The sequence below is a fragment of the Octopus bimaculoides genome, chromosome 20 (assembly GCF_046866305.1).
Source record: "Octopus bimaculoides isolate indiv1 chromosome 20, ASM4686630v1, whole genome shotgun sequence".
NCBI classification, from domain to species: Eukaryota; Metazoa; Mollusca; class Cephalopoda; order Octopoda; family Octopodidae; genus Octopus; species Octopus bimaculoides.
This window is the reverse complement of record NC_142947.1, coordinates 48,003,743-48,017,710: the sequence shown is the minus strand read 5'-3', so window position 1 is coordinate 48,017,710 and position 13,968 is coordinate 48,003,743. Positions and strand designations below refer to the sequence as shown.

The following is a 13,968-nucleotide window of genomic DNA, read 5'->3' as shown; positions in this document are numbered from 1 at the left end:
TCAAAGACTTGAAAACCTGCAGTGTCAGAAGTGTGTGTGTGTGGAGCATGTTAAATGTTCAGTTTGAATCGTAACCAGGAAACTATTTCAGAAGGATCTGATATAGGAGAGCAGAGTATTGAATCAGAAATGGTTATCCGGGGCTGGTCAAAGACAGTGTATTCCTAATACACACCGTTACAGTTCACAGACTTATTTATAGATTAGTCAAAAGATGAAGATGCTGATAAAGAGATCCTCTCATTATCAGCAATATTCTAAGTCACCATTCTAACGAACTTATTGTCTAAGCCGTCCGTTAGTTTGGCTCAGTCACGATTTACCTGGAGCTAATCAATAGCAGCATTCTATCTCAGGTAAACAAAGAAGGAAAATACATATATCTATAAAAACGAAAATGTAACATTTTCAGATTGAAAACAAGAGAGAGAGGAAGAAACAAGTTTGAGAACGGAGAGATTGGAGGAAGAAACCGAAAGAATGGAATAAAAATAACAAAACAACTTTAAGTGATTTGTGATCGTTGTTGAAATCGAGAACGAGGAAATGTAATCGATATGTTTAACCGTTAGGCCACAAGTGTCTTTTTTCCCCCCTTTAGATCCTTTTTCTTCCTAAACTGAGCTTCTATGAATAAAAATTAGCACAGCTCCGTTGCCTACTTTTGATCAAATAAAACACTGAACAGACACACATTTACTAATTAAGAAACAGGTCATATTGGAAGATCAAACAAAGTTAGTTCTGGTAGAATATGTACAAGTGATGGCGGTGGCGTTATATATATATATATATATATATATATATTAAATATAAACACACACACACTGAGTGAGAGAGGGGGAGACACCAAAACAAACACTAAACTGAAAAATAAGAAATCAATGTGTATCATTACGAAATTATATTCTAATTCCATGTTTAAATATCAATGCTAAAAATGGTTCACTTCATATATTTGAGAAGCAAACGAAACCCCAGTTTCTAGATGCACACAAACGATCTAATTGAATTATTGTTATTGTTTTTAGCCCCAGGTCAGACGCGATCCAGCAGAGCTATGATCAAAGACATTCCATCCATGAGCATCCCGTTCCTTCAGTAATACGTAAGACTGCATTATCTAATGTGTCCTTTCCGTATTCAAGATAAATTCGGCTGCTGCTTCTAGTAAATTAAACAAACCATATAGTCTTCCTCGTTGGCTCGGTCCCAGTTCGCTGCATGCTATATACACACACACACACACACACTCATGTTTCACACGTCACACTTGCCAATAGTAACTGTTTTCTTGGTAAGTGTCGAGATAGAATGCACCATCCCAACCAAAATTACTACAATCACCACCATAACCACTTTACCAACTTCCAACTTAGGATTTCGTTAATTGTTCTTTCCTAATTAAGAAGAAGAAGAAAAAAAAAACGAAACCAACAAGCGAAAACAAAGACAAACTTTCGTTGTTGGAGTAAATAGGACGATGATATAATAAATCTTAGAAAACTGAGTGTAGATGGGTGAGAATAGAAGTGTTATGGTGGAGTGGTTGAAGAAATCAGTTACATATATATGTGTGTGTGTGTGTGTGTGTATACATATGGCATGTTAGGGGAGCACCTGCTACATTTAGAACACGTATTGATATACACACACATCGCTGTGAGAGTAAGTGTGTATATACACACTGAAATACGAACTGATGTAGAGAAATAAGTGTTTGCTGTAGTATTTTGATGTTGTTTAACCTGTTTTCTGGCAGTCACACTTTCGGACTTTAATGTCAGACTAAACTTAAAACTTGAATTTACTGTCAAAATACTTCAACATCATTCACAAATAGCAAATAAGAATCTTTCGGAGATAAGAGGTTTCGATCAGAAGTAATAACAATATCAATAATGATGATGATGATAAGTATAAAATCGATCCCGCGAATATGTGAAAAATTTCTCGACTAACATCTGAGGCTGGGTGGAATATTTGAAATGAAGTCAAAAAGATAATTAATAGAGATTGGAAGCGGGAGCAGATCGAGTGGAACTGATGCAGTGGGAGGATGTTCTGGGTCCTGTTTTGATAATAGCATTGGTGTGTGTGTGTGTGTGTGTATTGTGTGACGGAACAAGGAACAGTTGCAATTATTGTGTGTATACGCGTATTTGTATGTGTGTGTAACGGAACAACGAATAGCAATAATCTGAACAATAATAATAATCTTCAAAGAGGAGAAGAGCGAAAGATGGAGACGATGAGGGAGACAAATGAGGTGGGGGGGGGGCGATAAAGAAAGCAACAAGTAAACAACTGGTACTTTACCGTTCCTCCTGGTCGTGGGGCGATGTTGATCTGTTGTGATTGTTGTGAAGTATTTATACGAACCGTCCCTACGCGGTTGTTGGTCGTTTTGCCAAGACTTCCAGCATTTACAGTTAGAGCTCGAGATGTGTGGATATTCTGATTGTTCAGAGTTACAATTCTCATTTGGGTGGCATTATTGGTGAGTATTTGAGGTTGAACCATGCTGACCCCTTGAGGTTGGGTTCGTGAAACTGTGATGACATTAGGGTTGACTTGTGGAGACAAGCCCTTCACTATGTGTACGCTCTGCTGTGCTGAAGTGACACGGGCCATCGTGTCTCTAGAACACGTTATCTCTGTTTTGGGTGATGCTGTGGTGATATTACGTGCTGTATCCTTAATAACAAAGTGGCCAGTACTTTGATCGGGTTTCATAATTGGTGTTGAAGTAACTGGTGGAGTCGTAGTGGTTGTAGTTGTAATCTTCTGTCCGCCAGTTTTGTCCTGCCTCTGGTCAATCTGCTCACGGACAGTCATTCGATTAGCAGTTTGCATTGACTTAGTCTGTTGAACAGTCATATGTGGGACCATTAGAGGTTTCCGTTCGGCGGCAATTGTAGCCAGATTATAAATAGCACTGTTTGTTGTTTGGTTAGTTTGGTTAGTGACCACGCCAGAGGTAGCAGTGTTTTTCTGCACAGCTGTTGCCGCTCCATTACTATCTGTCGTTACAACTTGATGCTGGACAGGTTGTGGTTGAGTTGGTCCCAGTGGTCTCGCAATTGGATGTACATAGGGAACATTTGGGTTCGAGTTGTTGGTGTTTGCAACCGACGATGTTTGAGTAATGATTCGAATTGTCTGTGTATTTCCGATTTTGCCGCTGTTGGCTGGGATCTGCACAGTATTTGGAGTGTTAACATTCAGTAGAGACACACCACTTGCTCCTGGTACGGTAGTAGCCCCACAAGCAGGTGACCCAGTGCCAACTACACCACCGGCTCCAGTGCCCGTTACTGTCGCGTTTGTAGGACTCAGGATCGAACTGATGCCGATAATTTGGGTATCCATAGGTGCTTTGGAAATTGGTGCTGTATTTTTGTTCATTTGGGGTCCGCCTGCTGTTACCAAGGGGATGCCCTTCTGTCCTTGACTGACAGCCTGGATAGATGCGAATGGGGCACTGACGGTGGACGAAGCGGGTTGCGATGACGCTGCCACAGTCACGACGGTAGGTGCTGTAGCAGTACCAATTCCGAGATTTGCTCCTACACACGATGTAGCAGTGTTGTTGATGTGATTGGTGCCAGCTCCTCCGATACCAGTTGTATTTCCAGTGCTTTTACTGGCACCACTTCCACCAACATTACTATTGCTAGTAGCACCAGTATTCCCGTTGCTCCCAACACGGTCCGTCGTCGCAGGAGCAGTAATGGGAACAACTACACTGTCCGATACATCCTGCGACGACTCCTTGTGGGTAGGCGAGGCCAGCCTCGACTCTAGACTCCCAACTAAGGCACTTACTTCGTTCTCGTCCACCTCAGACGACAACAATTCCTCGATTGAGTTGGTGGCCGCCATTTCGTTTGCTTCGTCGATGGACGACTAAAGAGCGCATGCGCAGTGACCCGGTTGAACCCTGAGATTTGTGTATAAAAGACATCGAGCGCCACCTTGCGGAGAGTACAGTGTTACATTGTCGCCATCTTGAGAGATTTTTAGTTGGGGAGAAGAAGGAAAGTCGAAGGAGCTGCGCTCGCTCTCTCTCTCTACCATCAACACCACTGGACACAGGTCGACCTTCTCACGATACTATTGTCCTCCAGAGACAGGCAGAGTAATTTTTGTTGGCACCGAATTGCAATAGGAAAGCGTGAGTGAACCATGAGTGGAGGAGGTATTCCGTATCTGGGCAGCAAGATAAGCCTCATCTCCAAGGCTGAGATACGTTACGAAGGCATTCTCTATACTATCGACCCACATGAATCCACTGTTGCTCTTGCCAAAGGTAACAAAAACCTATTTCTTTACTCTACACTTCATTTTTAACACCCATTTAAACATTCAAACCCGAAATCCTCGCCATCACCTCCAACTGTTATTTTTTTATTTCTTTGGCGCCGTAAGGAATGCTTTCCCCTTTTTTCTAATTTTACTTTGTTATTTATGTTTAGCTTCACTTCCGCGTTATACATGTGTGGCCAAATTAACCTTCCACTTTCCCCTATTTTGCATGTGGAGTGGCCAGGAAATTAAACATCCCGCGTTATAAATGTGGAGTAAGAAATTAAACCTCCATTTTACCGCGTTATACATGTGTGGTGGTGGTGGTCAGGCATTTTCACCTCCACTTTACCGCGTTATATATATATATATATATATATATATGTGCGTGTGTGGTGCTTGCACCTCTACTTTACCACCTTATACATGGGTGTGTGGTGCTTGTTAAATATTTGACTCCCATGTAATACATGTGGGGGTAAGAAATGAACCCCCCCACACACACACGTGTGTGTGTGTGTGATGGTTAAACAGTCTGTCTCCCCGTTAGACATCTCTGGTTGGTATTGAAAATAAACCCCTGCTTTCACCGCATTTTACTTGTGTGGTTTTCGTAATGAAGAAAACGGCTTCAGTTTATCTTACTTTTCCTCAGTAAAATACCTCCACTTGAATGGTGGATATTCCCCTTGTTTTGGAACGTTTGTCTCTTGTCAATAAACTCTTAAAGACCAGCCTATGTCGTATTTTCACTGCCACCCTTTTTAAAAATACTTTTTTTTTTTTATTAAAGACAGTTACCTCAATTTCTTCAGCTTACCGAACTTTTAAAACTGAAAAAAAAAAAAAAAGACCTCGCAATATCTGTTTTTATATCTTCTGTAGTTTTAACCTGAAGTGAGAAGCTAGTATAAATGTCTAATTTTTATTTAAAAGGCAATACTTTATAAAGCAGCAAAAAAAGTGAGGTTTGAGTCATTTAAATAATAGTATATTTGTCTATTATTCCCAGCAACAAAACCGCTATTCACATAGTGAAAGTGTCCTCGTTCTTCCCGTCTTGTTGACATGTTCTATTCATAAAACGTTGACATGTCATCCAACTATTTATTATTATTGCAGTGTTCCTCTTTTGCTTTCAATACGACCATGACTAAGCTTAATTGAGCTATTTCACTAAACCAAGACCATGTTTCGTACTTTGCACGTCACTTCTAGAATTTCCATTTCTGTAACGAAAAAAGAAAAAAAATGGAAATAAAATATAATTAAAAATACGAGAGTTGTTTTTATGACATATCAGCTGTCTCTCTCTTTCTCTCTCACTGTCCATTTGCAGTATTTGATTGTCCACGTATGCTGGTTGTATATACATTGACCAATGCATAAAAACTCGTGTCTCAGCCGAGATTTCAGAGGCTGGCAAAGTGTTATTTTCGTCAAATTTCCTAATAATTGTTTATTTAATTCCCCCGCCATTTTTACTTGTTTTATATTGCTTTTTAAATTAGACTACAACCAAGATTATTTGTCGTTAATTTAGCCGACAACAACTTGCAGGTATTTTATTTGCAAGGTAAAGGAACCTATCTTCCACATTAAGAACGTTCCAGGTCGCTTAAAATGTTTCACTTATTTACATTGTGAAAATGCCCTTCTCGTTGCCTCCTTTAAATAGGCCTTTTTCCTGCGCTTTTAGTTCATAAAAATAATTTCGATATACTAATTTAGTATTACATTAAACGCCGGTCTTTGTTTTTAAATGAACCTGTGTGTGTATATAATATATACACGTATTTAGTTGGCACCTGTCCAAAAAGCTTTTAAATGTTGACATTTTATGGCGCTTAAATGTAAAAATGTTTATATTCTCCCAGTTTCATTTCTACGATTTTAATTTTTAAACATTGGGTTTTTTAAAAAAAATTTTATTAAACAGTAAGATCTTTTGGTACTGAAGATCGTCCTACTGACCGTCCTGTTGCCCCAAGAGATGAAGTTTTTGAATATATAATATTCAGAGGTAGTGACATTAAAGACATCCATGTCTGTCAACCTCCGAAGCCACAGCCTTTGCAAGGACTACCGCAAGACCCTGCTATTGTGAAGGTAGGTAGTTTTACCATGACCTTTCTTTTAAATTCCTATATTGCCATTTCAATTGATAATACAGTAATCTCGAAATATTTCTCTTCCCAGTCATCCCAGCCAGTGACAACAACTTCGTCTTATCCTCAACAACAGCAGCAGCAGCAGCAACAGCAGCCACAACATACTTACAGCGGTCAATCTTATCAACCTTTTGGAGGAGCTCAGCTTTATGGCGGTCAGTATCTCCATTCTGGTGGCCAGCATTCCTATCACGGTTCTGGCCAATTTTCTCTTCCAGGTAACGCCTCTTGTGAATGTCTTTCATTATATGCTTAGCTTACTGGAGGAATATGAACAACTGCTGTATTACAAAAAGCAGGCCTTATAACATAAAAACTAAGGTGTAGCAACTAATTTTTTTTTTTTTTTGCAGTGTGTTCTAATTAACTGGAGGGTATCCTATCAAACTAAATTGCTTTTAAATTACTGATGCTGGTTTCCTAGTGGAGCAATTAAGACCCTGCAAAAGTCTTTCTTGGACCAGTTTCCATTGAGCTGATCCACTTTGAAGAGTTTTCCCCATTACTCTTTAGATTTGCATCTTTCACTGATTTTTATAATTAGTTAATTGTATAATTTTCTAATCAGCTAAATATTTAAATTCCATTTATTTTCAAAACTTTTCTCCTCTCTTGCTAAAATTGTAACATTCTGATTTTACTGAATTTTTCTTGATATTGTTTTTGAAACCCCCAATTGGATTTGAACCTGAATGTTGGCTTTTGTCAGGTTCCTTTATTCGCAGTTATGCCCGTCATACGACTCGGGACCAAGGCATTCAAGTAGATCCCCAGCAAATTAGGAAATCTGGTAAATTGAAGCATTTAGAATCTCACATCACTAATCTTGCCTAACTTCTAATCAGTGTGCAGGTGACACACAGGTGAACGACCATGGGAAAAGCCAGTTCTACCAGATTCAGTTGGTCTTTTTTTGTAACTTCTAACCATTGTCCCTTTCAGTATGAATTTCTTAAATCTTTAACACGACCTACTAAAATGGTTGACTAAATTTATTTTTTTAAATCTTAGATGACATATAACATGCATTCTAATGTTCAAATATTAACCATTTTTATTTTTATTACATTTTTGAATTTTAATATCTAATCCAACTTTTGGCTTTTGTAAAAGTTCCTGGCTTGAATGGTGCTTGAGTTTGAAATTTTTTTTTTTTATAGTTTCTCGTGGTCCTACCCCACCCGTTGGGCGCAAATCCCCGACAACTGATCAAGGAACTCAGATCAATGTGGATGATAAGATGCAGCATCACCAGCAGCAGCAGCAGATGTCTCCCACAGATCGTCGAGATAAACGCTACAATAATCAGAAAGATCAGCAGGCAAACCGGACCACAACATTCACTCGTGGACGAGGGGGTAGAGGTAATGCTGTCCATTATATTGTAACCCCCCCCCTTTGTTCTTTGTCTTTGAAATGTTCTGATGTACATAATGTTTTTTGATAGGGGTTCCAAGAGGCCGACCCCGAGGAATGTCTCGAGGTATGCCAAGAGGCAGAGGGAACTCCAGACAACCTTCAGAACCTCTCAAATTTGAGAATGACTACGATTTTGAGAGTGCCAATGCTGAATTTGAAGAAGTAGAAAAGGAACTAAAGAAGTTAACACTGAGTAAGTAGAATTATTGTTGGGTCCTTTTTTTTTTGTAATGCGGTGGGTTATTATTGTTGGGGTTAATAGTCATTTAAGTATGAACTTGCCTTACCCACTCTGTCCAATCTTCAGAACTACTTATGTTCACCTTCCATTTAACTTATTGGTTTTAGGAAGGGCATCTAGCCATAGAAACTGCCAAAGCTGATACTGGAATTTGGCACAGTCCTGACTTGTCAAACTGTGCAACCCATGCCAGCTTGGAAAGGTCATTAAAGGATACTTTTAGGCACATTGACTTGTTCTTGGATGTTGTCTTTTATGAAATTAAATTACTGAATCTGCCTGATTTTCTTGCCTCATCCCTCTCACCCCAAATGTTATTGTGCACTTGCTGCCCTGACTGAGTTTGCTTATGTCTTAACTTTGAAATCTTTTCAGATGAAAAGAATCCCACTCCTATTGTGAATGGAGAAAAACCAGAAACTGAAGAGGAACCAGAAGTTCCAAAGAAAGATGTGAAGAAGGATGAAGAAACGGTGTATTATGATAAAACTAAATCTTTCTTTGATAACATCAGCTGTGAGGCAACTGAGCGTGAACATGGGTAAAGAGATTTTCTAGTTTACATCATAATGATCTTCTATTTTGCTGTTTGCCAATATATTCTATGATTGCAGGAATAATTCTGTTTAACCTTTGTCAGCTCTTGTACCAAAATTTGAAGAGGTTTGCTTTATTTAGCATCTCTTTAAATTAGAAACTGAGCTTTGTAACGACATTTTTGAATTTAGAGATTTTAGTCAAGAATTTTCCTTAACTATGGAATACAGCTAAAGCTTAGGACTATATAAAATATACTTTGAAATGTTTTTACGATAAAATGTTTACCAGGGTGGTAATGTATGTCAGTTGGACATGAATTTTGTCCAAATCCAATGATTGGATACATTTTGATATTGGAATATATTTTTAGTGTTGAAACAAGTTATGAAAGTTACGCAACTTCCTAATTTTTATTTTCTGAATAAAATTAGATTTTTAAAGCCTTTTGAAAATCCTGCAGATATTTTCCTTCCAATATGGACTTCCAAATTTTCAATATTAAATTGAACCTAGCCTTTTTTTTTCTTTTTTTTAGTCTTCACTCATTAAGAAATGATTAATGATTTTTAAATGTCTTGTAGGCCTTCGACCCTTTATCGTTTGGATTTACTGTCAAATCAAATACTTATTCACATTGATTTCAATTATGCATGACATTGTAACTTTTGAGATTTTCATGCAATCATGTTTTTAGGACATTGTTGCATAGGTGTAGGATTCCAGATTTTGACAATTTAAGTATAGAACAGGTAAAATATTTGGGCTGGTTATGGCTGGCTTAAATGCTAAAGGGTTAAATTTGTTCCAGGCAAGATGTTCATTTGTAAATGGGCCGTAAGCACTTTTGAAAGTCAACACAAAGAATTATATATTTGGCACTTTATTTCAGCATCAACTTGGTCCCTGCCTGTTTAATTTTCTTAATTTTTAATTTGAACATATTCAGAATCTGCCAATTAAAGTATAATTAGAATATCGACAAACGTTTGCAACTAATTTCTCTCACCTTATCAGATTGTGAATTGGTTCAAACTTGTTTTAAAACTACATTAAATGCTAATTTGTGCAAATTATGAAGACAATTTGTAATTTGAAGCTGATATTAATTATTAAACAAGGTTTTTTTTTTTTTTTCTCTCTCTCCCAGTCGTGTAAATAGAACAAGTTGGCGAGAAGAACGGAAACTGAATGCAGAAACTTTTGGAGTGTCAGAACGTTATCGTGGTAGGGGCAGAGGCATGAGAGGTCGAGGTGGTTTCCGAGGTCGAAGGGGGAGAGGTAAATATCTTTTTTTGCCCAGTGGCTTTTTAAGCCTCTTAATAATTCACTGTATCTGTGCAGACTGATTGATTGATTGGCTGTGTGTGTTTCTCTTTGGTTTCTTTTTAAAAACCCCCATAGACTGTAATAACTATTTCAATGTCTGTTGCCAGCATTAAGATGAAAAATATTTTTTTGTTTCAGCTCCTTTTTATCCATCAGGTAGAGGAATGAACCGTGGTAATTACAGAGGAAACTTCCGACGAAATTCCGGAAATACTGGTTGGGGTGATTCTAGTTGGGCAGATAACCAACACAATGAAGCAAACAACGTAAATGGTGAAAAAGCTCTGAACAAGGTACGGGGTTTTCTCATTCCTCTCCCCCCTTTTTTCCTGTTGATGACTTTTAGCTGAATTGATGCTGCAGACTTTTGTGATTCAGTTCAGAATATCATGGACCATTTTCAGTTTAATTCTTAGTATTGTCAACCTGGAGCTGACCAGGTCTCACTTGAAATTGATTTTTATAGGATAAAATTATGGAAATATTTGCTAAAATGACTTAGGATTTTGGTCGTTTGGTTTGTGGTTAACATTTGTACAAAAATATTCAACTCGTTGGTTAAATGCTTAACCAATGCTTTGCAGTTGCTGAGAAATATAGGAAAATGTCTTGATTGCATAAAATTCTTTGGAGTTGGGCAACACTTAATGCTTGCCTTACTACAATTGCCGGGGTGAGGTAATATTTTGATATCATTCACTGCTTTGTGATTATTTGTGTCATAGTTTTTTTTTTTTTGTAAACTTAATGACCAGAAAATGATGAGTCAAATTAATGTATATATTTTTTGTTTTACAGAGGCCCATTGCTGTTTTCACCTAATCATCTCAATACTGAAAAAACAACAACAAAAAAAAGCATCGGACATCGAAGTAGTCAGATTTTGAAACCTTTCCAACTCATTGCTGCCATTTTTGTTTGGAACGGAAGCAGGGAAGCAACCAGTTAACTACCTTGTCTGGCTCTGTCCAGGAAGAGAGGAGCTGACAGATGGGGACAGAACTACTGACAGCTTACCATTGACAGGTGCAATAAATCCAGTCACAACAGATTTACTTAAAATATATATTTATATATACAGAATCTACATGTATATATAACCCCTGACCCTAAATTTTTTTACCTCCTGAAAACACCTGCAAAAAATATTTAAAAGAAACATTACAGGAAAATACCTGCTAGTAGAAAGTTGTGTAAATAGAACAGCCACTTTGTGTTGTTAGCAGGCAAACAGCGACCAGGATTGAAAACTTAAAAGCCCAAATCTCATGGTTGGATGGCATTTAGAAAGGGCTCATTGCTTGTCTCCCCCTTGTCCTCAAACCCTCTCATCATCAGACTATTTAAGGTTCTGATAATATTGTTGGGACATTGTCCAGAGGGTAGTTAAATGTAGCTTATTTTATTTTATTGGGGCTTTTTTTTTTTTTTTTTTTTTATTTCATGGACTTTTTTTTGGGGTTTCTTTGTGTTTGCTTCCTAAAAACCCTGGCAGTAGAATCAGTGCTTTATTTGTGTAAAGCAGGGAAAACTAAGGATGTGCTATATCAATATTATTAAAGAGTTTAGTGTTATTTTAATTGAATTTCTTCCGGAAATGACTGTATTCCCTGCTTTCATTTTTTATGAAAGTTGAATAAGCAGAGGTAGTGGCCATGCTACATCTAACTGCCTTTGAAGTGCAACTCTTATATTTCAACGTACAAACCATCTGGGGAAGGGATTGATTTTTCTTTAACTCCAGCTACCAAGTTGGTGGCAGTTTTTGAGGACCTGTTGAGGGTTGAGAATAATTTAAAGGCTCAAAATGACTGACTTCGTAAAGGTATGGATGGAAATTTACTAGAAAGAGGAATAAGCCATTCTCTTAAGGTTCCTGGGACAAAGTAGTTGCTAATGACCAAAAACTGTTGGCATCTCAGAACTGACCAGTTTAGTCAGTTTGGCAGGACTGGGGAGGGGGGAAAACAAACTTTACCTACCAAACACTCCAATGTTAAGATACTACACAACTCCTCCTCCTCTAATTAAAAGACATTTGCAGAATACTTTATTTGTTTGTTCTTTATTATTATTGATACCTTTTTCTTTACAGGTTGTTAAAGTAAGATATTGGCTGGGTTTTCTCACCTGCACACTGACCCTTTTAAGTTTTGTTTTCTGATTATGAATGCAAGGGGCCACCAATCCCCACCCACTTCATGTTTTATAATTAACTTTACTTCCGTATTGGTTCTAAAGGCTAGTTTTTAACCCAACACCTGGTAAAAGATTTTACTGCCATACTGGAGTAGTGAGCCAGCCACTATCACCGACAACTGTCTTAACTCTGTAGGAATTTTGTAGGCAAGTAAATCCACTTCACATGGAGAATGATTTGCTAAATACTGGATAATCTGACTTTATATAATGGAGATTACAAAATCTGAAGCTGAGACACCAGATAGAATATGAAGGTATTTCTTGTTTGCTGTTTATTTTCACTTCATCCTTGCATTCTTTTGGATATTTTTGGTTTTTTCTCCCATGGTGCCACACAGCATTACTACCATTCAGTCAGCTAATGAACTACCAATGTTTGTCTAGAGAATGATCCCACCCCCACTTGGTTGTCCTATCACTACTCCAGCTGGGCAGCGCTTTTTCTTTTCATCTGGCTCCTTGGTCTTCCTCTTGCCAATCCTTTTATTATATGGCATCATTGGGAGCATTTTATGCTATCAGCATAAAATGCCTATTTCCTGCTCCCCAAGGATAATCTAATAAATTTGAAGAGGCCTATTTTTTTCTAGAATGAAATTGGTAGATTTACAATTTAATAATATTGTAATCTGTAAATCTCTCTGCACTCTTTTGATGCTGACCTAAGACAGCCCTTGGTGATGTCACAAGCCTGATTTCATTAGAAATATGGTAATGAACAGCTTAACTTTTATCTTCGGGTCACTTTGGATAACGGAGATGAGTTTTGAGAATTTTACTGACAGTATAACAACTTACGGTTTCCAATATCCCTATGGAGAAATTAGATGTCTAGTAGTTCATTTATCTCCAATTACCTGCTTTTATACAAGGTGCCTTGCTCAAATATGAATCAGTGCTCTTTATGTAAAACGTTTGTTGATGGTCTCTGACACTGGGAGTGGTATTTTCTCACTGGAGTTTGTTTAGCAACTGGGACTCCTTCAGAAGTAACCTTGAACCAGTTAAACATGGAATGAATCTACCAACCAGGTATAGTCACTCTGCGGATAATTGGGTCAGTTTCTCAATTTCAGATCTCGGAGGTTTATGGTAGTCCATTTACCTAAAGATTGTCACTCAATGGTATTGAGCTTAGAACATCATAAATTAACTCTACCTGTGGCCATCCCTAAATGAAGATCTAGAAGGTGCTCTCTTTTAAGCAGAACTGTTCTAGCCTGGATCCAGTTAAAACCCATGAATGAAATTATTGGGAACTTGGTATTAGCCAGCTATTGGAACACTCATTTAATTTAATTCATACTGAGTATTTTTTTAATAAACATATATAGTTATATCGCCATCCTAGAGAATTATTAAAGGATTTTCACAAATCTGGTGGCATCTAATCAGATTTCTGAAACAAACTTAGTTTTTAATTACGTTTTCTATATTTCGACTTAAAAGACTGCTGCTTTCACCCTTCATCTTGTTTTTCATGATAGGGATGGTGGTGGTGGGGTCTCGCCAACACAATCCACTACCACACATGGTTATTAGTCACTTCTGTGAAGTTAAAAGACCTCAGATCAACTACCACTCCTTCTCTCTCTTCCTCAACTACACTTTCTCTATCTCCTAATACTTATTTGGTCATATGTCAGCAGCCTTATTTTTTGCAGGTTCAAACTGGATGTCAGTACCTCATCAGCCACTCACATCAAAATTGCAGGGTCCTGCTTCATTCCTGTCTTGCCTCTACACACACACCCCTACCTT

The 13,968-nt window shown here is 37.9% G+C and overlaps 2 protein-coding genes across 5 annotated transcripts in view; one reads left to right on the top strand and one right to left on the bottom strand.

Moving 5' to 3' along the window:
• Window positions 1–3,911, bottom strand: part of LOC106882896 (transcription initiation factor TFIID subunit 4B) — a 27,090-nt gene extending 23,179 nt beyond the window's left edge. The window contains exon 1 of the mRNA XM_052975137.2: window positions 2,320–3,911. Coding sequence (XP_052831097.1) covers window positions 2,320–3,885 — 1,566 coding nt within the window. The 5' untranslated portion in view covers window positions 3,886–3,911. The remainder of the gene's footprint in view (window positions 1–2,319) is intronic.
• Window positions 3,912–3,985: 74 nt separating this feature from the next.
• Window positions 3,986–12,053, top strand: LOC106871278 (protein LSM14 homolog B). 4 transcript variants are annotated; one of them, XM_089338625.1, is made up of 10 exons: window positions 3,986–4,312; window positions 6,248–6,417; window positions 6,508–6,634; window positions 7,189–7,269; window positions 7,640–7,843; window positions 7,927–8,091; window positions 8,515–8,680; window positions 9,827–9,957; window positions 10,144–10,298; window positions 10,804–12,053. In XM_089338625.1, exons 1-10 carry the CDS (start codon window positions 4,189–4,191, stop codon window positions 10,825–10,827), a joined length of 1,347 nt encoding a protein of 448 aa, XP_089194751.1. In that variant the 5' UTR covers window positions 3,986–4,188; the 3' UTR covers window positions 10,828–12,053. The 4 variants fall into 4 exon arrangements, with proteins under 4 accessions (XP_089194751.1, XP_052831098.1, XP_014773128.1 ...); XM_052975138.2 differs by having other exon boundaries at window positions 6,508–6,697; XM_014917642.3 differs by lacking the exon at window positions 7,189–7,269.
• The last annotated feature ends 1,915 nt before the right edge of the window (window positions 12,054–13,968 follow it).